The sequence below is a fragment of the Chrysemys picta genome, chromosome 1, assembly GCF_011386835.1.
Source record: "Chrysemys picta bellii isolate R12L10 chromosome 1, ASM1138683v2, whole genome shotgun sequence".
NCBI lineage: Eukaryota > Metazoa > Chordata > Testudines > Emydidae > Chrysemys > Chrysemys picta.
In genome coordinates, this window is record NC_088791.1 from 77,198,610 (window position 1) to 77,219,190 (window position 20,581).

Below are 20,581 nucleotides of genomic sequence, written 5' to 3' on the forward strand. Positions count from 1 at the left end.
CCGGACCCGGAGGTAAGTGTAGACCTACCCAAAGAGACTGATGTGCAGCGGTCACAGCAGAGAGACAGGTGGCAGCAGAAGGTGGCTGACAGTTGGCCGGTGAACGAGTGAGGCGGTGAGCAGAATGAGAGGCTGGAGAAGCAATAAGGAACCGCGGTTGGTGGGGTGACCAGGCGGCAAGGAGCAGCGGCTAGCGGGGCAGCCAGCCAAAGCAAGTGATCGGCTGGCGGTGCCAGCAAGGTTCCTTCTCCTCTAGGTGGGAGGTGAACTCACACAGATGTGCTCCTGAACCCTGAGTCCTCTCTGACCAAGGACAATAACTGTGAGTGAGGTATGGTAAGGGAGCAGAGAGGGGCACAGAAAAGGAACTTTTGGTTGTCGGACTCAAGAACATGAGTTGGAAGGCATTGCCCCACGCACTCTGGGGTGGGTGTCCTGCTCACAGTTTTATGATTATGAATCCCGCTTGTGGCATTCTCCCTAATTCATGTCGGGTGATTTTCCTCCTTTCCTTAAAAGTTTCTTTTCTACACTCTGTGTTTGCGAGTGGGCAAGTATTACCTCTCAGAGGTACCCAGGGGTGGTGTGTAATTTCCCCAGGTTACTGGGTGGGAGCTCGAGTTGGTTCTGTGTTGTATTGTTGAAAAGGAATCCCTAGATATTGAACCTGGTCCTGGTTGCTGCTGGATCCACCTGGCAGAAGAGTTATACAAATAATCTAGTAAAATAATCTGGCCTGGTAGCAAAACTGACAACGCAGTTGTTTTTTTCCAGTACTGTCACCACAAGATGAACCTATAGTGTTAAAAGGGTGGCAAGATGTACAGCATACTGTAATTCCACAAGGTGTTGCTGTAAGTGGGTCTTTTCAGGAAGCAACCTTTATAGTCTGAAACTATAAAGGAGTTTTACAAATTGCTTCAGGAGCTAGAGGCATTTTTCCCCCAGAAAAGAACTTACTGATAATAAACCAATGATGCAAATGTACCTAACGGATAAAATTTGCAATGTTCTGACATTTTAAAACCCATATGCTTAATGCTCACTAGTATTGTGACTTGATAAAAGCAATTTCCTGCAGTTTATTCTCATCTGGTAATGTCTTCTCTTATGCCACACAACTCCTCACATCATGATTTCTCATCTTATATTCACTTTCCTTATCTATTTCTTCAGAGCTTCACACGTGACACAGGCAGTTGGTAGAAAATAAATAATAATATTGGGACACTCTGTTCCTGTAGTACGTTCATTGACTGTGCTTTGCAAATTAACATCTTAAATCTGGAGTCATTTTACAAGACTGTACTTACCAGAATTAGTAACCATCTGATTTCTTCAAAGCTTCCTAGGAATCCCAAGAATGAAATAAAAACAATGATGGATCCAATGCCAAGCAACATATAAGAAATGTATGCTAACAAGTGGTTTTCACCTGTGAAAGCTGAAACAAAATGAATTCAGAAAATGTGATTTTTTTCTTAGTAACCTTCACTTACAAAACCTCTGCCATTAAAACTTCTTCTTTTTAAAAAATTCAGTGTACCAACTTTTTTAAAGCCATTGTTGAATAGACGGAATTAGTGAAGTCACCAAATGAAGTTATTACCTGCACGGCTAGATCCGGCTAAAGAGACAGAGATCTGCTTTCCTCCTGAAATTTTGCTAACTCCCAGTATTGTTCAGAGGAGATATATACTCACATAAAAAGTAGATCCATTTGTGCGAGTTCAGTCTGAAACCATAGTACAAGGCACTGTGGGACACCCAGAGTTGTCCAGCAGTACATCAGATGTAAACAAGGATATATATATATATATATATATATATAGTAGAGTTGTGTGACAGTTCATAGTGAAACCAGAGGACACTCACCTGCTTATAGGTTTGCTGTGCACTCAAAATTCATGCTAGATTCACAAACTCTTTGGGCATGGGTCCAGTCCTCCTTAATTGGAGGACCAGAACCAAGCTTCCATTTATATTTTATCATCTTTGTGGACATGAGAAGATGGTTGTGATTCCACCCTCCACCCCTCTACATCTTCAGTGTCTTGTGTCAGAGTTACTCTACATGAGTTGTGGTTCCTTGGCATACAGACAGCTCTTAAAGGTGTGGCTCCTCACAGGTGGGAAGGATCCCTATCTCAAGAAGTAATTCTGAGAGGGACTACAGGAGTGTGGATATGTGCTTTTTGCCTATGGGGAGAAGGCAAAATGGTTGGTGCCAGCAATGCCAGCAGCAGGAGGGGAGCTGCCTTTATACCGTATTGCAGGAATAAAGAGATGTGGTTTTGTTCTTTAACTGAGCTTGTTCTCATATAATTATTATGGGGACTCTGCCTAGCTGTGCCAATCCACTGACGAATAGACCACAAGGTCACATAATGCTTTTCAGGGGCAGCTTGCTTTCCTCCTCCCTATCTTAGATCTCTAGGGGTAACCATTTAGATCAGTGGTTCTCAAAGCTGGTCCGCCGCTTGTTCAGGGAAAGCCCCTGGCGGGACGGGATGGCTTGTTTACCTGCTGCGTCCACAGGTTCGGCCGATCACTGCTCCCACTGGATACAGTTTGCCACTCCAGTCCAATGGGGGCTGCGGGAAGCGGCGCCGGCCAAGAGTTGTGCTGGCCGCCCTTCCTGCAGCCCGCATTGGCCTGGAGCAGCGAACCGCGACCAGTGGGAGCCGCGATCGGTCAAATCTGCGGACGTGACAGGTAAACAAACCGGCCCAGCCTGCTAGGGGCTTTCCCTGAACAAGCAGCAGACAGGCTTTGAGAACCACTGATTTAGACCACTCTCTGCCCTAAAGGCTGACATGGGGGGAGCCATCTAAGATTAACTCTTTCCTTCCCTTCTTCCATGTCTATAAGAAAGGTTTTTGGAGTTGTTCTGTGACCTTCAAATCACCTCAGAGCTGATGTCTGGGACAATGCAGTTGGCCCCTTCCCCCACATTCAGCCTTTGTGGAGGTGATTGCTCTCCTCCCAGTCTACAAAGGAAATAGCTTGTGAACCCTTGAAGATCTTTCCCATGATTAAAGGTGTGACAGGGGCTCAGGCCTGGTCTATACCTAAAATTTATGTTGACCTAGCTATGTCGGCTACATTCACACCCCTGAGAGATGTAGTTAAGCTGACCTAAGCTCTGGTATAGACACTGCTAGGTCGATGGAAGAATACCTCTTCAATTGCTGTTCTAAGGGTCTATGCTACAGATTTCTTTCTCCCACTTTGATAATAGATTTGTCCAACATAAATTACAGCAAAGTTAATACATTGCATTTTAATCCAATACTGCCACCTTGTGAAGAAATCCTATAATTATTTCTGTTGTTAGCGTGTGTATGTTTTGCTAGTCATGGAATGCAGAAAAAAATATCTATTTATACTCACATAAAACAGTGAATAAATTGTTTCTGTCAATTAGAAGCCACATGCCGAACATCATAAGCATAAGACCTAAAACCTGAAAATAAGATTTTTTTTTAAATTAAGACAGTTGCTGAATAATATTTACCAAGTTATTTAACTTGTTAAAAATAAATCAAGATTCTTACCAAGAAAATTCCGTTGAAGATGCTTAGAAAGTATTTTAGGATTAATATTTTATCTCTCGGTTCCATTCTCTTTCTTTTCTGAGTTTTTAACGGCTTTCTGCAAATATAATTATTCATTCAACACAAATCATTCATTCAATATAATCAATGAGATAAGTAACTCCTTAGGTATATGTCTGAGTACAGTTCTATAAGTGTAAATATTTAAAACTGCTATTTTGAGTTACAAAGTAGCAGCATCATCAGAGGTGCCAAAATGGCTGACACGTCATGACTGCCTTATAGCTGTGATCAGTCTTACATTTTCTTTTTCAGTCTTTTCTTTCTACATCTGCAAAGACTTTTTGGAGCAAGAGGGATGAAGGTGTGTGTATCGAAGATGTCAGTTATGGTACTGCCTGCTATACACTTACACAGCACCACTGTGATCATGAAACTCCCGCTTGGCTGCTGCTAACACTGTAGGTACTTTAACTCACTCAGCACCTAACATTCCACTGTAAAAGTTCCCTAGATGCCTAAGTTTTGGACCCAGGGGCATGTGCACCGCTTCCCCATTCTAGGTGTTTGGAGGCCTATCTCTCATATAAGCTCCGGAGCAAATCACAAACCAGGGGAAGACAGGCATTTGGCCACCTAAGTCATGTGAGGGGCCCAATCTGGTAGGTGGTCGCTGATCACACCTTCCATACTGGGTCCCATTCAAAATCTGGCCAGAGGAAGAAGTGGTATTATTGCCTACTTTATAACTTTTAGCCACATGGTTAGAGCACTCACCTGGGATGTTAGAGATCCAGGGTCAATTCCTCCAGAGCTCTCTGCAGAGGGGGAGAAAAGATTTGAAAAGGAAGTATCCCTTCTCTTCCTGTAGCAGAAAGGGGGTAATTGAACCTCACTCTCTCACATCCTATATGAGTGGGCTAACCACTGGGCTACAAGTTCTGAGGTGGGTAAGGCCTCCTTCTATAGCTATTTCATGTGGAGTAAAGTCGTGCTTAACTCATGCCCTCAAGAAGTGGTTTAGGCATCTAAGCCATCCCATTCCAGGCAATGGATACCAATTTGTGATTACATACCAATTTTGGTACCTATCTCTATGAGGGAGTGGGGCTTAGCATACACCCCTCTCGTTGGCATCTCCCGTTGGCTTCCTTAGGCAGCTCCTTGCTTAACATGCTGGCTTTTGTGGATCACATTCTTAGATGCCAGGCTCTCCCCATTCATGGTATAGGGAGTCTAGGTGCCTAATTCAGCTTCGTGGATCGCAGTGTTGTTCCTGTGATTTTCTAGGCACCTAAAAGTTAGGCGCTGTGATGCTCAGGGCTGCAGTGCCTAAGATCCTTCATGGAGCCCACCCTATGAGACTTGTCCCTAATGGACAGTCACATTTGTCTAAAGTCAATTACCATCCTCCAATCTATAAAAGTCTGAGGAGAAAGAGCATGAGTCCTGCCAGTTAGGACTGAGATACTTTAGTAGAGCCCTATGGGGAAGACTGTAGAGTGTCTCCTGCATTATTTCTGCATTAGCATTGCATCTTTGCGATCTGAATACTACACATTGAGTAGGCACAATACAGCAGTGAAGCACTCCAGAACAAAGGAGCTGTACTTGGAGAAAGTCTGCAGGAATGGGAACAACAAGGAGTCTGGTGGCACCTTAAAGACTAACAGATTTATTTGGGCATAAGCTTTCGTGAGTAAAAACCTCACTTCTTCGGATGCATCCGAAGAAGTGAGGTTTTTACTCACGAAAGCTTATGCCCAAATAAATCTGTTAGTCTTTAAGGTGCCACCAGACTCCTTGTTGTTTTTGTAGATACAGACTAACACGGCTACCCCCTGATACTTGACACCATGCAGGAATGGGAGTGAGAGTTGGGAAAAAGGTTGCATTATACCATCTTTGCAGCTCTACAATCCTGGAGCTAGAAAATGTAAATCCAGTTCCTTGTGGAAGACAGAGTAGCCTAAAGATTACTCTATTTTATGCCAACTGCCAATGGCCCACAGTGGCTTTTCTAGCAGTATCGAAACAGACAGATATAGGGACATCCCAGCCATGATATCTTTTGCCCTGCCCTATTCCTTATGCTGGGCACTAAGACGGAAGGTGGTATCAGTAGGAAATGATACTCCACTGATCAGCTGAGACAGGGTTAAGTCTGCTTCACTGTGCTTAAATAGATTTAACAAGATGGATAATCTCATCCTAAGGGTCTATCCAGGAGGGCTGTAAGGGAAAGAGTCCATCAAGACTGGCAGGACAAGTCATCAAAACAGAGCTGAGGGAGGGCAATCAAGGAATCTTGAGGAAAAAGGGTTGGGGCAGGAGTATTGAAGTTTTGGTGCATTTGAGTTCCATTTAGTTTTAATCTAATGGCTCTAACTAGTGCTTATTCTTGCTTTCATGAGCACTAAATTCACTCACAACATACATAGATAACAAACATACTCAGATTTTTTTTTAAATAACCTTTACTTTCTACCACCTTCTTTGGTGATAGAAGTGGTGATACTGAAAACTGTGAGATTTGTCACATGCTTATAATACTGTATTACAAACCTAATTCACATAACACCACACTAGTATTAAATTACACCTTTAACCACAAAAGTTATCTGTACACTTTTCTGTAGATGAACAGAAATCTCCACTAACTGATTTCTCTGGTTTATGACATCATTCAGGTAAGTGGAAGAATTAAGTTGCTGAAGCCCCAAAAATTGAACAGTGCTATTCAAATGGTATTTCCCAATGAAAATGTCAAGAGATGCAATACAAAAAGAAAGGATTCCTACGGATTTCTCCTTTGTCAGGGCTGCTATCAATTTCTGTGCACAAATGAGAATATAATAGTTACATTTTCCGTCATTTTTAAAATAGAAGGAGATTTACCAGGATAGATGCAGCTTCATATTTTCAAATAATTGTATCCAATAGACAGTTTACTGTACAGACCAAACATATATAATGAAGTATAGTGAAAGGCATTGATTAATAGCAGTATCATTCAAAACACAATTAGTTTTTGCTTTACTTGTCAACATTCTTATTCTTTGCATTAGGAATTTTTACCTGCTAAACACTAGGATGATAAAAAGTATAAGCTTCTTAAAACTGCTGCTTTTTGATGTTTTTAATTCTATATTACAAAACTATGTACAATTTATGAACCATACTGGATAACTGTTGCTCCACTTCCCCTGGAGTAGATTCTATCATTCTTAAAATGATGCACTATGTATTCACAGCGAATTAAATCTCATCCCAGAGTTTTTCATATCTAGAATTTAATTAAATGCTGTACCTGCAGCATATTCTCAGCAAAACAGTACTAATGGATACATTACCTGACCAACTTGTACATGAAATAGTCAGAAATCTTTGGAACAATAGTGCTTGCACTTCAATGTTTCATTATTAAAACTGTTTATACACATTTTTTCAATCTTTGTCTAACTGTTTGATTGTATAAAAAGTAAAAATAGTGTTATTCCCACAGAAGCATGTACTGTAGTTGTTCTATTAAAATACAACTCCAAAACAAAACAAAAAATCCTTACTTGTGCTGAATAGTTCACTCTCATCTATGGAGCACTACCATATAGTGGCATAAATTCGTTTCTTCACTGCATCTCAAGCACAGTATGTTTACTAATTCTTTTGTTGACAATATTTTACTTCCTTGTTACAGAAGACAACTATGTACAAAACTCTATAGAAGTTTCATTCCTTTCAGTGCTGCAATAAGTTGTTTGCTTTAATCACCATGAGCACAATGATTAAGGCAATGTCTACACTACAGGGACTATACCAGCATAGCTACAGTGATGTAGCTATGCCAGCAAAACCCTGTAGTGCTGACATAGTGTACACTGATGCAGGACCTTTTCCATCAGTGTAGGAACACTACATTCTGAGTAATAGTAGCTAGGTTGACAGAAGCAGTCTTCCATCAACCTAGCTTAATGTCTACACTTGGGGTGAGGTTGGCATTTTTCACACCCCTGAGCAACGTAGTTATGTTGACCTAAATTTTAAGTGTAGCTTAGGCCTAACATGTACTAGAAGATAAATATCACTGAATCAGTTCTGCCCCCAAAGAATTTTTAAAGGATCTGATTTTCTCTTAAATGACAACTTTTAAGGTGGCCGAGATAATATCTTTTATTAGACCAACTTCTGTTGGTGAGAGAGACATGCTTTCGGGATTACACAGAGCTCTTCTTCAGGTAAGCTTATCTCTCTCTCAACAACAGAAGTTGTCCAATAAAAGACATTACCTCACCCATCTTGTCTCTCCTATATTCTGGGACCAACATGGCTACAACAACACGGCATGAAAGAACTTTTAATATTGGTTTAGATGGGGTTGCCAGGCACCCAGTTTTTGACCGGAATGCCTGGTCAAAAAGGGACCCTGGCGGCTCCAGTCGGCACTGCCAACTGGGCCATTAAAAGTCCGGTCGGAGGTGCAGCGAGGGCCTAGGGCTAAGGCAGGCTCCCTAACTGCCTTGGCTCCACATGGCTCCCAGAAGCAGCAGCCAGGTCCCTGCGGCTCCACCGCCCTGAATTCCGGCTCCGCAGCTCCCATTGGCCGGGAACCATGACCAACGGGAGCTGCGGGCATGGTGTTCGCAGGAAGCCTGATACAGGCAGGCAGCAGGTAAGCTGGGGCTGGGGCGGTGGGGGGGGGCGTGAGGAGGCGCGGCCCAGCCCCGGCCCCGGCCCCGGCCCTGGCCGAGCACCGCCGGCCCCAGCGGCTCCGGCCCCAGCGGCTCCAGCCCGGACCCAAGCCCCACGACCCCTCCGGATTTTCCCAGACATGTCCGGCTTTTTGGAATTTCCTCCTGGACGGGGATTTGAGGACCAAAAAGCTGGACATGTCTGGGAAAATCCGGACGTATGGTAACCCTAGTGGAATGTTAGGTGCTGAGTGAGTTAAGGTGCCTACAGGGTCAGCAGCAGCCAAGTGGGAGCTTCATGATCACAGTGGTGCTGTGTAAGTGTATAGCTGGCAGTATCATAACTGACATTAACTTTCTGGGAGCTGCGGTAAGTGCCACTGGGACCCCGTACCCTCTCCTGCACCCCAACCTGCTGCCCCAGCCCGGAGTCCGCTCCCACACCCAAACTCCCTCTCAGAGCCTGCACCTCACCAAACCCTAACCCCCTGCCGCCAGCCCTGAGGCCCCTTCTGCACCCCAAACCTCTCATTCCCAGCCCCACACCAGAGCCCACCCCCCCCCACAGCCAGAGCCCTCACACACCCCTCGCTCTCCAACCCCCTGCTCCAGCCCAGAGCCCCCTCCTTCATCACAAACCCCTCATCCCCAGGCCTACCCCAGTACCCACACATCCAGTTGAAGCCCTCACACCCCCCCCCGCACCCCAACCTCCTGCCCCAGCCCGGAGTCCCCTCTTGCACCCAAACTTCCTCCTGGAGCCTGTTTCCCCCCCACATACCCCAACTTCCTGCTCCAGCCCTGAGCACCATCGTACACCCCAAGCCCCTCATTCCTGACCCCACACCAGAGCCTGCACCCCTAAACTGGAGTGCTCACCTCCCTCCTGCACACCAATCCCGTCCCAGTCCCATGAAAGTGAGTGAGCATGGGGGAGAGAGAGTGAGCGATGGAGGGAGGGGAGATGGAATGAGCAGGGGCGGGGCCTCGGGGAAGGGTCAGAGTCAGGGCAGGGGTGTTCGATTTTCTGCGATTAGAAAGTTGGCAACCCTGGATTTGGATAGCATTGTTACATATTATTACAGACTGCTGGGAGACAGGATGGATTTCAAAAGGACAAGCTTTGCAAATACTTTCAGCATTGACATCCCATCCAATTTTAGTGGAAGTTTCACAATATTTGTATTTTTTCCTCAAAATACCAGCTCCTGGAGTCAGATGATTTCTTGAAAATCGCAACTTTCTTTTTAAAGTATGTTTCTAGCTATAGGTGCAGAGAAAGGCTTAGAAACACGATGCTAAAGAGATCACAACCCAGAAGACAAAAACTAACAAACCCAACATTAATTATTTATAAAAATCTCGTGATTGTTAAACCAAGCTCATGATTTGGGGACCGCGTGGATCTGACTACTCGATTTGTGAATGCCTGGGGTTGGGAAAACTATTTCCCATGCCACAAGCCAATCAGTGTAAGAAAAGAATGGGGGTTTGAAATAACATTCAAGCTGGATGGGAAAGGCGGGAGCTGCTAACGGGAGCCCAGCGGGGCTAGTGATGGAGGGTTTCCCCTCGTCCTGCAGCCACATTTCTCTCTGCCTTTCTTCCTTCACCTCCTCTCCCCCGGCTGGAATGCAAAGAGATCGCTGCTTACTAGGTTAGTCCCTTCCGGCTTGCCGTAGCACAGGCTTCGCCCTGTCCCCAGTCTGCCGGTGCCATGGTTACGCTTCCTGTTTAACGCCGCAGCGTGCGCAGCTGGAGGGTTTGCAAAGCGGTCTGCGTGATCCGGAGCTGCAGGATCGGGGCGACGGGGCGTCTCCAGGGGCCGCGGCCCGGGTAGGGGCCTGACTCCAGCCGCGGGTGGCGACCAGCTCCATCCAACCCACGGGGACTGTTCGGCGAGATCCTGGGGGCTGCGGCTGGTCCCCCCGGGATGGGAAGTAGAGGGAACTATCACCCCCAGCATGCCCCGGGGCTTGGTTAGGCGGATCTTTGTCGTCCGGGAGCTGTAGGGTCTGCGAGGGCCGTTTCTTGTTGCATTCTGGGAGCTGTAGTCCTGGGCGGGACCTCGAGAGAAAATGAGCTGGGCGGGCACCCTGGGGCTGTTTGTTCTCCCCCAGGCTAAGAGCCTGGCCTGTTCCCGTGGGATTCTCACCTCCCTCTCCCCCTTTGGGGTCAGGGCCGGCTTTAGACCAATTCATCCAATCCCCCTGAATCGGGCCCCATGCCCAAACCCTGGTACAGCATACCGGCAAGAGCCGGCGTGCTGTACCCGGGTGGCCTGGCTTCCCCAGGTGGCAATTTAAAGGGCCTGGGGCTCCCAGCAGGGGCTGGAGTCCTAGGTCCTTTAAATTGCCACTAGAGCCCCACTGCTGGAGCCCTGGGGTAGGACTGCGGGGCTCTGGGGGCTATTTAAAAAGTCTGGGGCTCCCGCTGCTTCTACCGCCCCGGCCCTTTAAATAGTCGCTGGAGCCCCGCCGCTTCCCCAGGGCTCCAGCAACTATTTTAAAGGGCCGGGGCGGTGGAAGCAGGGGAGCCCCGGGCCCTTTAAATACCCCCGGGCTGCTGCTGCTACCCGGGTGGGGAAGGGAGAAGGAGGGGGCACTTACCATACAGGGTGGACTGTACCCGCACCCCCTGCCCGCACCAGCCCCGCACCCCCTGCCCTGCCCGCACCAGCCCCTGTCTCCACCCAGCCCTGCACCCCCTGCCCTGCCCGCAGCCAGCCCGTGTCTCCAGCCAGCCCCGCACCCCCTGCCCTGCCCGCACCAGCCCCTGTCTGCACCCCCTGCCCTGCCCGCAGCCAGCCCCTGCCTGCACCAGCCCTGCACCCCCTGTCCTGCCTGCACCAGCCCCACACCCCCTACCCACAGCCAACCCCTGCCGCACCCCTCCTGCGGTCCTGCCCAAAGCCAGCCAGCCCCGCACCCCCTGCCCTGTCTGTAGCCAGCCCCGCACCCCCTGCCCTGTCTCCAGCCAATCCCTTTTGCACCCCCCTGCCTGAAGCCAGCCAGTCCCGCACTCCTCTGTCTCCAGCCCTGCCAACCCATGCCGCATCCCCCTGCGGCCCTGCCTGAAGCCAGCCAGCCCACCCCACACACCCGTGTCTCCAGCCAGTCCCGCACCCCTTGCCCTGCCTGCAGCCAGACCCTACCTCCAGTCAGCCGCTGCCCTGCCTCCAGCCAGCCCCATGTCTACTGATGCCCTGCAGTTCCCAGGGCAGTAACCCTGCACACCTGCTTCAATGAGAGGGGCAGGGAGTAGCTGGACCTACACATGTGCACACCCCCAGGGAGTGGTGGAGACCCACACATGTGAAACGGAGCTCATTTCTAGTTCAGGCCCATCTTTTTAAAAAAGAACTTTAGGTAGGGTTAACATACATCCGTATTTTCCCGGACATGTCAGGCTTTTTGGTTCTTTTTGGACGTACGGTAACCCTATTACTACAAAAAATACATACTGTGGCACATCCCTTAAATCAGAACTTTTTATAGGGAACCGGTTGCTAAGAAATTAAAGGCTTTTTTTAAACTTTTTTTTTTAGTCATCCCTGCCGGGGCCCCACCAAAAATGTTCGAATTGGGCCCCGTACTTCCTAAAGCCGGCCCTGTTTGGGGCTGTTTTGCCAGCACCTGCCTTGAACCCCCGAATATTTTTAGTGTAATAACTTGGCTGTTGTTTGCCTCTGGTCCTGAGCCTTGTGGCTCTTTATACTCAATCTTTTCTCCGCAACCATGAGAGCGAGATGCTTTTTGTCTTTAAGTGAAGGGTGAGCTTCTGGAGCCCACTCAGCAGCTTGGTCCTGGCAGAAAAAAAAAATCAAATAGCATATGGCTCCTGAGACCTTAATGAGGGTTGGCAACATGATAACGTTACTTGTGGTGACGATTAGCGCTGCAATTGCGTTGATGGAGTCGAGAAAGGAGGGATTTTGTTGCACGTGAATGTATCTGCGTGAAGCAGATTTTGTGTGTGTGTGTGTGTGTATATTATTATACGCTGAACTTATCAGAAACAATCTAGACATATGCAAATTTAAAATAAAAATTGAATCAGAATGGCCCAAAGACACCAAGCTCCTCCTCACCTTAAAAAGACCTTTATCCCTAAATCAACTCTTCTGTCCCAAAACCTCAACTCACAATATAGCACACTTTGGATCTGCTGTATCTTTTCACTGTGCACTTCTTGAGCAATACCTATCTGAGCTTTCATATCTAAACTAGTGTACAGTATGCAGATGAAAGGCATGTTTTTTGTGTATCCTAAGTGGCAGTGTAACACTGACAGATGCGGCTCATCGGCAGGCGGGATTGAATTTGGGACCTCGGACTGAATACACGAGCCTCTACCGCATGAGTTAAAAGTCATGTGCTTGTTAGCTAAGACTGTAGCAGACTCATTAATCTCTTTCTAAGTGTCTTGGTGTCATTAGATGGGACAGAGCACCACACCCAGGAGGCGTGTGGGTTACAGCAGCATCTGCAGAATCCATAGGAATAGGCTGTTCTGGGATGCTTTTCTTATCTCAAACTATTAAGCAAACCTTTTCCTGTGTTGTATTGCTTTTCTTCATGTCTGTTACAGAGTAAAGTGTGTAGTTGCGATAAACTTGTGCAGTTCCTTTTCTCTTTATTAAAAAATAGAGATCTAGGTACACTGCCCATATTCTAAACAAACTGCGGCCTGCCAGCTGGATCCTGCTTGCCAGCTGTTTTAATCCAGCCCTTGAGCTCCCGCTGGGGAGTGGGGTCTGGGGCTTGCCTGGTCTGGCGCTCCAACCGGGGAGCAGGGTTGGAGGGCCTCCACACAGCTCCCGGAAGCAGCGGCATGGCCCCTCTCCGGCTCCTACATGTAGGGGCAGCCAGGGGGCTGCACTCTGCCCCTGCCCCAAGTGCCACCCCTGCAGCTCCCATTAGCTGGGCACCGTGGCCAATGGGAGCTGCAGGGACGGTTCCTGTGGATTGGGCAGCTTGCAGAGCCACCTGGCTGCGCCTTCACATAGGACCCGGAGAAGGGACATGCCGCTGCTTCCGGGAGCCGCTTGAGGTAAGCACCGCCCGGAGCCTTGCACCCTTGAGTCTCTCCCCGTGCCCCAATCCTGATCTCCCTCCCACCCTCCGAACCCCTCGATCCCAGCCCGGAGCACCTTTCTGCACCCCAAACCTCCCAGCCCACCCCAGAGCCTGCACCCCTTTCTGAATCCCTACCCCAGCCCTGATCCCCCTCTCACCCTCCGAACCCCTCACTCCCAGCCCAGAGCACTCTCCTACACCCCAAACTCCTCATCCCTAGCCCCACCCTAGAACCCACACCCCAAGCCGGAGTCCTCCCTCCCCCCCCACAGCCCACTCCCCTGCCCAGCCTGGAGCCCCTTCCAGCACCCTGAACTCATTTCTGGCCCCACCCTGGAGCCCGCACCCCCCAACCAGAGCCCTCACCCCCTCCTGCACCCCAACCCCAATTTTGTGAGCATTCGTGGCCCACAGACAATTTTTATTCCCAGATGTGGCCCTCAGGCCAAAAAGTTTGCCCACCCTTGCTCTAAATCCATTATCAATAGCTGACTAAACTGAGGCCAAATGGGAATGCATGTTTACTGTGTTTTGTTTAATACAGTCAGTGATTGAAGGTAATGCTGTTTGTGGAGCTTTAAAGGTTGATAAGAAATCACAGATATCTATACTTCCATATAAATAAATTAGCATGGTCTACCTACCACTAGGGCAACTTGGTTAGCAGCTCGAGTTCATTTCTAGGCTCCCCTTTAGGCTTTAACTTAAACTGCTAACCGGAATTGCCATGTCTTTGCTGCTATTTTAATCCAAGTTAGCTAACCTGAGTTAAGGACACACCTTTTTTTCCAGTGTAGATGTACCCTTAAACTCTCATAACTTTGCTCATCTGAGTAGTCCCATTGAAGTCAATGAAAGCTGCACACATGTAAATGTTTGTGGGAACAGGGCACAAGGTAATATTTTATTATTTGTCTGCATCCTTCCCTCTCAACAGTATTGATAAATATAGAGCTTTAGGTCCCAGTCAGGGCCAGCTCCAGGCACCAGCTTAACAAGCAGGTGCTTGGGGCGGCCAAGGGAGAGGGGCGCACCTGCGGCAATTCAGGGGCGGCAGGTCCCTCACTCTCTCTGGGAGCGAAAGACCTGCTGCTGAACTGCCGCCGCCAATCGCGGCTTTTTTTTTCTCTCTCTCCAATTGCCGATCGCGGCCGCGGCTTTTTTTTGTTTTGTTTTTGGCTTGGGGTGGCAGAAATGCTGGAGCCAGCCCTGGTCCCAGTACAACCAAACCTTAACTTTACAAACATGAGTATTCCGTTGACGTCAATGGGAATACTTACATGTCTAAAGTTAAGTATTCATATAAGTCTTGTCATAGTTGGAGCCTTACTGTGGATGTGGATGATTTTTGTTTTGTTTTAGGCTTGGTCTACACTAAACCCCCAAATCGAACTAAGGTACGCAACTTCAGCTACGTGAATAACGTAGCTGAAGTCGACGTACCTTAGTTCGAATTTACTGCCGTCCAGACCCGGCAGGCAGGCTCCCCCGTCGACTCCGCGTACTCCTCGCGGCGAGCAGGATTACCGGAGTCGACGGGGAGCACTTCTGAGTTCGATTTATCGCGTCCAGACTAGACACGATAAATCGAACCCAGAAGTTCGATTGCCTGCCGCCGAACCAGCGCGGTAAGTATAGACAAGCCCTTAGAGAAAGAGTTTTGAGATACCTACTACTGCCACAAATCTAGCAGTAAATACAATATCCACTAATGTATTCAATTTTATTTTTCCTCTTTGCTGTTACAATTTTATTATGGAAAGCTATGGAAGATGATGATGTAAAACTTGAAGAAGAAATAAATATAGAATTGAGCAGAATCAGTGTTACTTCCCTTGAAGTGGATGATCTCAACACTGATTTATCAGCAGAAGCTTGGAGTGATGGTGAAGCAGTAAGTGTTTAATGGACACAGGAGGGATAGTACTGCCTTTTCTTTTGCATGGCAAACTTGTGTCTTTTGTGGAGGCCTCTTGCATTCCTGCCGTTCTAAGCTACTTGGAGGTGTACTACTACAGGGTGGATTTGATTTAAATCACTAGTCAGGAAGACTCGATTTAATTATGAATTTCTACATAAAAGTGCATTCTTGTTGGTTGTTATAAACTTATAAATACGTATTCTTCACAATTCAGAAGTAGATGTAGGTTTCATTTTTAGAAGGTATACACTATACATTTTTAAAGTGATTTATTCTGAAAACTTTTCAGACTAGTTTTACAGCTATATCAGAAAATGAATGATTGTTTGGTTATTTCATTTACCAAAGGTAATTGAAGCAGATAGTTCACCTCCCAATGACTTCATAAATATCTCCAGTTCAACAGGTTAATCATTAATATTTGGAGGATTTTCTTGCCATGCTGAATTAGGAGGAGACCATCACCAGACAGACATTTAAATTGTTTTATATAACTAAAACAACAACGTTCTGTATTCTGGATTTTTTTCTTCAACAGCAAACATATAATATTTTAACAAAACAAGCATATGAATTTTTGTATTTAGTTAAACATTCAAGTTTTTTAAAATCAGTTTTGTTTTTGTTAAAATTGTTTTTAACTAAAATAGTTAAATGAAATTTAAAAAAAAATTTAATCAAATATGTCAGCCAGGTCAACATGAGAAACTTAAAATATTGGCTTGTGCAGTTAACTCAGTCGTCTTCACCTTCATTTTCCTGTTTGTTCATAATCTGGAAAAGATTCCACAACGTCCCTAGGCAATTTATTCCAATGCTTAACCACTCTGACAGTTAGGAAGTTTTTCCTAATGTCCAACCTAAACTGCCCTTGCTGCAATTTAAGCCCATTGCTTCTTGCCCAATCCTCAGAGGTTAAGAAGAACAATTTTTCTCACTCCTCCTTGTAACAACCTTTTATATACTTGAAAACTGTTATCATGTTCCCTCTGAGTCTTCTCTTCTCCAGACTAAACAAACTCAATTTTTTCAATCTTCCCTCATAGGTCATGTTTTCTAGATCTTTAATCATTTTTGTAGCTCTTCTCTGGACTTTCTCCAATTTGTCCACATCTTTCCTGAAATGTGGCGCCCAGAACTGGACACAATACTCCAGTTGAAGCCTAATCAGCGCGGAGAAGAGTGGAAGAATTACTTCTTGTGTCTTGCTTACAGTACTCCTGCTAATACATCCCAGAATGATGTTTGCTTTTTTTGCAAGAGTGTTACACTGCTGACTCTCATATTTAGCTTGTGATCCACAATGACCCCCAGATCCCTTTCTGCAGTACTCCTTCCCATTTTGTATGTGTGCAACTGATTGTTCCTTCCTAAGTGGAGTACTTTGCATTTGTCCTAATTGAATTTCATCCTATTTACTTCAGACTGTTTCGCCAGTTTGTCCAGATCATTTTGAATTTTAATCCTATCCTCCAAAGCACTTGCCACCCCTCCCAGCTTGGTACTGTCCGCAAACTTCGTAAGTGTACTCTCTATACCATTATCTAAATCATTGGTGAAGATATTGAACAAAACCGGGCCCAGAACCGATCCCTGAGGGACCCCACTCGTTATGTCCTTCCAGCATGACTGAGAACTACTGATAACTACTCTCTGGGAACAATTTTCCAACCACGTATGCACCCACCTTATAGTAGCTCCATCTAGGTTGTATTTCCCTAGTTTGATACTGTCTCGCATGACCTCATAAACAAAAGCCTTACTAAAGTCAAGCTGTACTACATCTACTGCTTCCCCCCATCCACAAAGCTTGTTACCCTGTCAAAGAAAGCCATCGGGTTGGTTTGACACTATTTGTTCTTGACAAATCCATGCTGACTGTTACTTATCACCTCATTATCTTCTAGGTGTTTGCAAATTGATTTCTTAATTATTTGATCCGTTATCTTTCCGGGTACAGAAGTTAAGCTGACTAGTCTCCGGATTGTCCTTTATTTCTCTTTTTATAGATGAGCACTATATTTGCCCTTTTACAGTCTTCTGGATTGTCTCCCGTCTTCCATGACTTTTCAAAGATAATTGCTAATGGCTCAGATATCTCCTCAGTCAGCTCTTTGAGTATTCTAGGATGCATTTCATCAGGCCCTGGTTATTTGAAGACATCTAACTTGTCTAAGTAATTTTGACTTGTTCTTTCCCTATTTTAGATTCTGCTCCTACCTCATTTTCACTGGCATTCACTTGCCTCAAAGTCTTTGGGCTATGACTATAACCTCAAGGATCCATTCTGTTATTTCCATCATCAGAACCTTTTCTCTTTGTAAACTGCCCCTGCCTATTGGCAGAGAGTTTCTAGAGCATTGGCCAGTGGGGATCTATTTAAAAACATACGGCCTGATCCTGACAGTCACTAAGCACCCACAACTCCCACCAGAATAATGATTGTCAGGAACTCTCAATGTTCAGAGACTCTGAGTACTAAGTGCTTCCTGTATGATGCTGAACACCTTAATCTCCTGTTGATATAAAAAGGCATTGACACTCAGCAGCTCTCAGAAGGCACTGGGCTCTTCACAGGATTTGGACCCTTAATCAGGAAAAACAAATACAAACTCTGAACAATGGGGGTGAGGACTCTCTTGCCCAGGTGAACAATTTGTTGATGATATTCCATACAACTGAGTTCACTCCTCCACTTCTGATTGCTCCTTTCTGCCTGTGACTTATGTAGTCGGGGATAGAGTAGAGTACCAGTGAAAAGAAGTGGAGTACTGAGGGAGCAGGGATGTCATTTGCAGGCTCATCTGAGAGAGCTAAATTCTATGGTTAATTATGGTCCATGGGTTGGGGTATAAATTCAGGACTATACATTCCCTAGATGCACAATAGAATGCTCTCTGATGTCAGTAAGAAGTTTTTACAGAGATCAAGGAGACTATGTGGCCTTTATGTAGTAACTAAATGTTTAGATATTTATTACTTGTTAAGTGCCTTCTTGTAACGCCCATCATTCTGAGGAAAATCTGTTCCCCTTCAGGTCACTGTGAACTCTGCCTTGTTTCTCTTTTCCCTCTCCTCTGTTCTTTTCATTTCCATCCCCGCAGCAGCATCCTGTTCCCAACCTAGTGCACTTTGCTTCCATCTACTGAAATGATCAATAATTAAATAATTTTCAGAGCTGCCTGAAAAAAAATCATTTAAAATTTTGTCCCACCAAAAATGTTGTTTTGTCAAAATTGAAATGTTTTGTGGAAATGGATTGATGTTGATGAAATTTTCATTGGGAAGTTTTTCAGGTCCAGCGCCTGAGAAAGGGAGAGACCCACCCACCCTAGCATAGCTAGAAGCCTGGTGGTCAGGATACTTGCCTAGAGCGTAGGGAACCAGGGGCTCCCAACTCAGGGTCAGGAAATCTCGGGGTCTCCTACATTTCAGGAAAGTACCCTCACCACTAGGCTACAGACTCATTCTCTTGCTGGCCCACTGAATATTAAATTTATCATAAGTGGAACAGTTCCATCAAAAGAGATTGAGAGAGACTGGCTCTATAATCTGGTGGTGAGGGCATTTGCTGAGGACGTGGGAGACCTAGGTTCAAGTCCTTGGTATATTTGTATTTGTGAATCTAATCTGTCCTTCAAAAAATCAGTATCTCAGTAACAAAGACCCCATGTCACATGTCTGATTCCTCCATATTGAATCATTTGTCCTTTTATTCTACTTGGATCAAACCAATAACAACAACAAAAAACAATATAAATTAGAAAGATGCTTCTAGAGGGCAATAGTAACTAGTAACCTGGCCTGTCAGGGTAAAGCCGCTGCTGGGCCGGGCCGGTTTGTTTAACTAGAGCGTCCGCAGGCACGGAGCCCCGCAGCTCCCACTGGCCGCGATTCACCATTCTTGGCCAATGGGAGCTGCAGGAAGTGGCATGGGCCGAGGGACGTGCTAGCCACTGCTTCCCACAGCTCCCCTTGGCCAGGAACGGCGAACCGCAGCCAGTGGGAGCTGCGGGGCTCTGTGCCTGCGGACGCTCCAAATAAACAAACCGGCCCGGCCTACCAGCGGCTTTACCCTGATGGACCGAGAGCCACAGGTTGCCGACTCCTGGTGTAGACAGGCCCATGGACTTTAATTAAGAATGTTAAGTATTTACCAGTAGTCTTCACAGAGAGATGAACATACAGAATTTAATTTAAAATAATGTTTACTTCTAGACTTCAGATGAATTACCAGAATCAGTTCTGTATTGTCTAAACGTTGTGAAGAACAGAAGTCAAAATGCTGAAAATCTTATACTGCAAGACTTGGAAGATGAAGAAACCACAAGTAAGCTGTGATTGTAATAAATATATGTGTGATGTGCCTCCCAAACCCTCCTATTGCCAATGCAGATCAAACTAAAAACCATCCATAATATAACATAAATCCTCAAATGTAACAAAACTATGAAACCTATTGCACCAACTTTAACTCATCACCTAGTATTGCAGCTTCTATGATCCCCTTAGATGTTCTCCAAATAGCACTAACTAATGTAGCCTGTAGTCTGGAAAATATGTGGTCCTGTATAGTATGGTAGGCATCACTTTATTACTGCAAAACAGTTTGCAAAGGATTGGCTAGGAAATATGACCCTGTTCAGTGGTATGGAAACCTTGGTTAATAGTTTATAGACTGCAATGCCTACGGCTTGAGGTGGTGTTGCTTTTCTAGCCTGCACAATAGCATGAAAGGTTTCTGTTATTATAAGAGTGCTTAAAATCTGCATTCTTTTCTGTCTCATTGACTCAGTCAAGGATAATCTCAAGTTTCTGCATAATGTAGACGGTCAGTCCCTGGTATCAAAAAGGTTGAGGAACACTGTTCTAGACTATTCAGGTCAATCGTGAGTTTTCTTTTTTTTTTTTTTTTTACTTTTCAAACACACATGTTTAGCACTTGTAAACTCGAAAGACTTAATCCAGAAATAGCATTTGCTAGGGTTGATCTTTGCACCTGGTGATTCCACAGAGGTCCTAGGGCCATTGCTGGAAGGTCTCCTCACAGTATTGTTCTCTGAAATACTAGTACTCAGCCACTCTAGACCATGTTCTTGTTAGGGTCAATCTTGTGAGGTGCTTAACACCTCTGCCTCCCACTGAAATTAGTGGGCGCTGAGGTAATTGAACACCTCACAAGACTGAGCCCTTAGTTTCTAAATTACCCTAGGTTGTTGAGACTCCAAATTCCAGTTTAGTCAGAGTTTCCAGGTTTCACAACTTTTAGTTGGGACCTGTTCTGAATGAAGTTGTGTTCCCTATTCATGCTCATCCTTAGGGGAAGTTTCTTCCATT

At 45.8% G+C, this 20,581-nt stretch overlaps 2 protein-coding genes across 4 annotated transcripts in view; one reads left to right on the top strand and one right to left on the bottom strand.

Moving 5' to 3' along the window:
• TSPAN19 (tetraspanin 19) overlaps positions 1-7,272 on the bottom strand; it is a 29,310-nt gene extending 22,038 nt beyond the window's left edge. Inside the window, exons 1-3 of one of the 2 annotated variants that reach the window (XM_065559962.1) lie at positions 7,124-7,272; positions 3,394-3,466; positions 1,314-1,444 (exon numbers count right to left, since the gene is read on the bottom strand). In XM_065559962.1, coding sequence (XP_065416034.1) covers positions 1,314-1,444; positions 3,394-3,466; positions 7,124-7,147 — 228 coding nt within the window. In that variant the 5' untranslated portion in view covers positions 7,148-7,272. Of the gene's footprint in view, positions 1-1,313; positions 1,445-3,393; positions 3,467-3,557; positions 3,651-7,123 lie in introns of those variants that run through there. The other variant, XM_005279097.5, reaches the window with a different exon arrangement.
• A 2,673-nt stretch (positions 7,273-9,945) lies between these two features.
• LRRIQ1 (leucine rich repeats and IQ motif containing 1) overlaps positions 9,946-20,581 on the top strand; it is a 158,422-nt gene continuing 147,786 nt past the window's right edge. For both annotated transcript variants that reach the window (XM_065559974.1, XM_005279152.5), the window contains exons 1-3: positions 9,946-10,081; positions 15,087-15,217; positions 19,463-19,574. In XM_065559974.1, the coding sequence (XP_065416046.1) occupies positions 15,089-15,217; positions 19,463-19,574 (241 nt within the window). In that variant the 5' untranslated portion in view covers positions 9,946-10,081; positions 15,087-15,088. The remainder of the gene's footprint in view (positions 10,082-15,086; positions 15,218-19,462; positions 19,575-20,581) is intronic.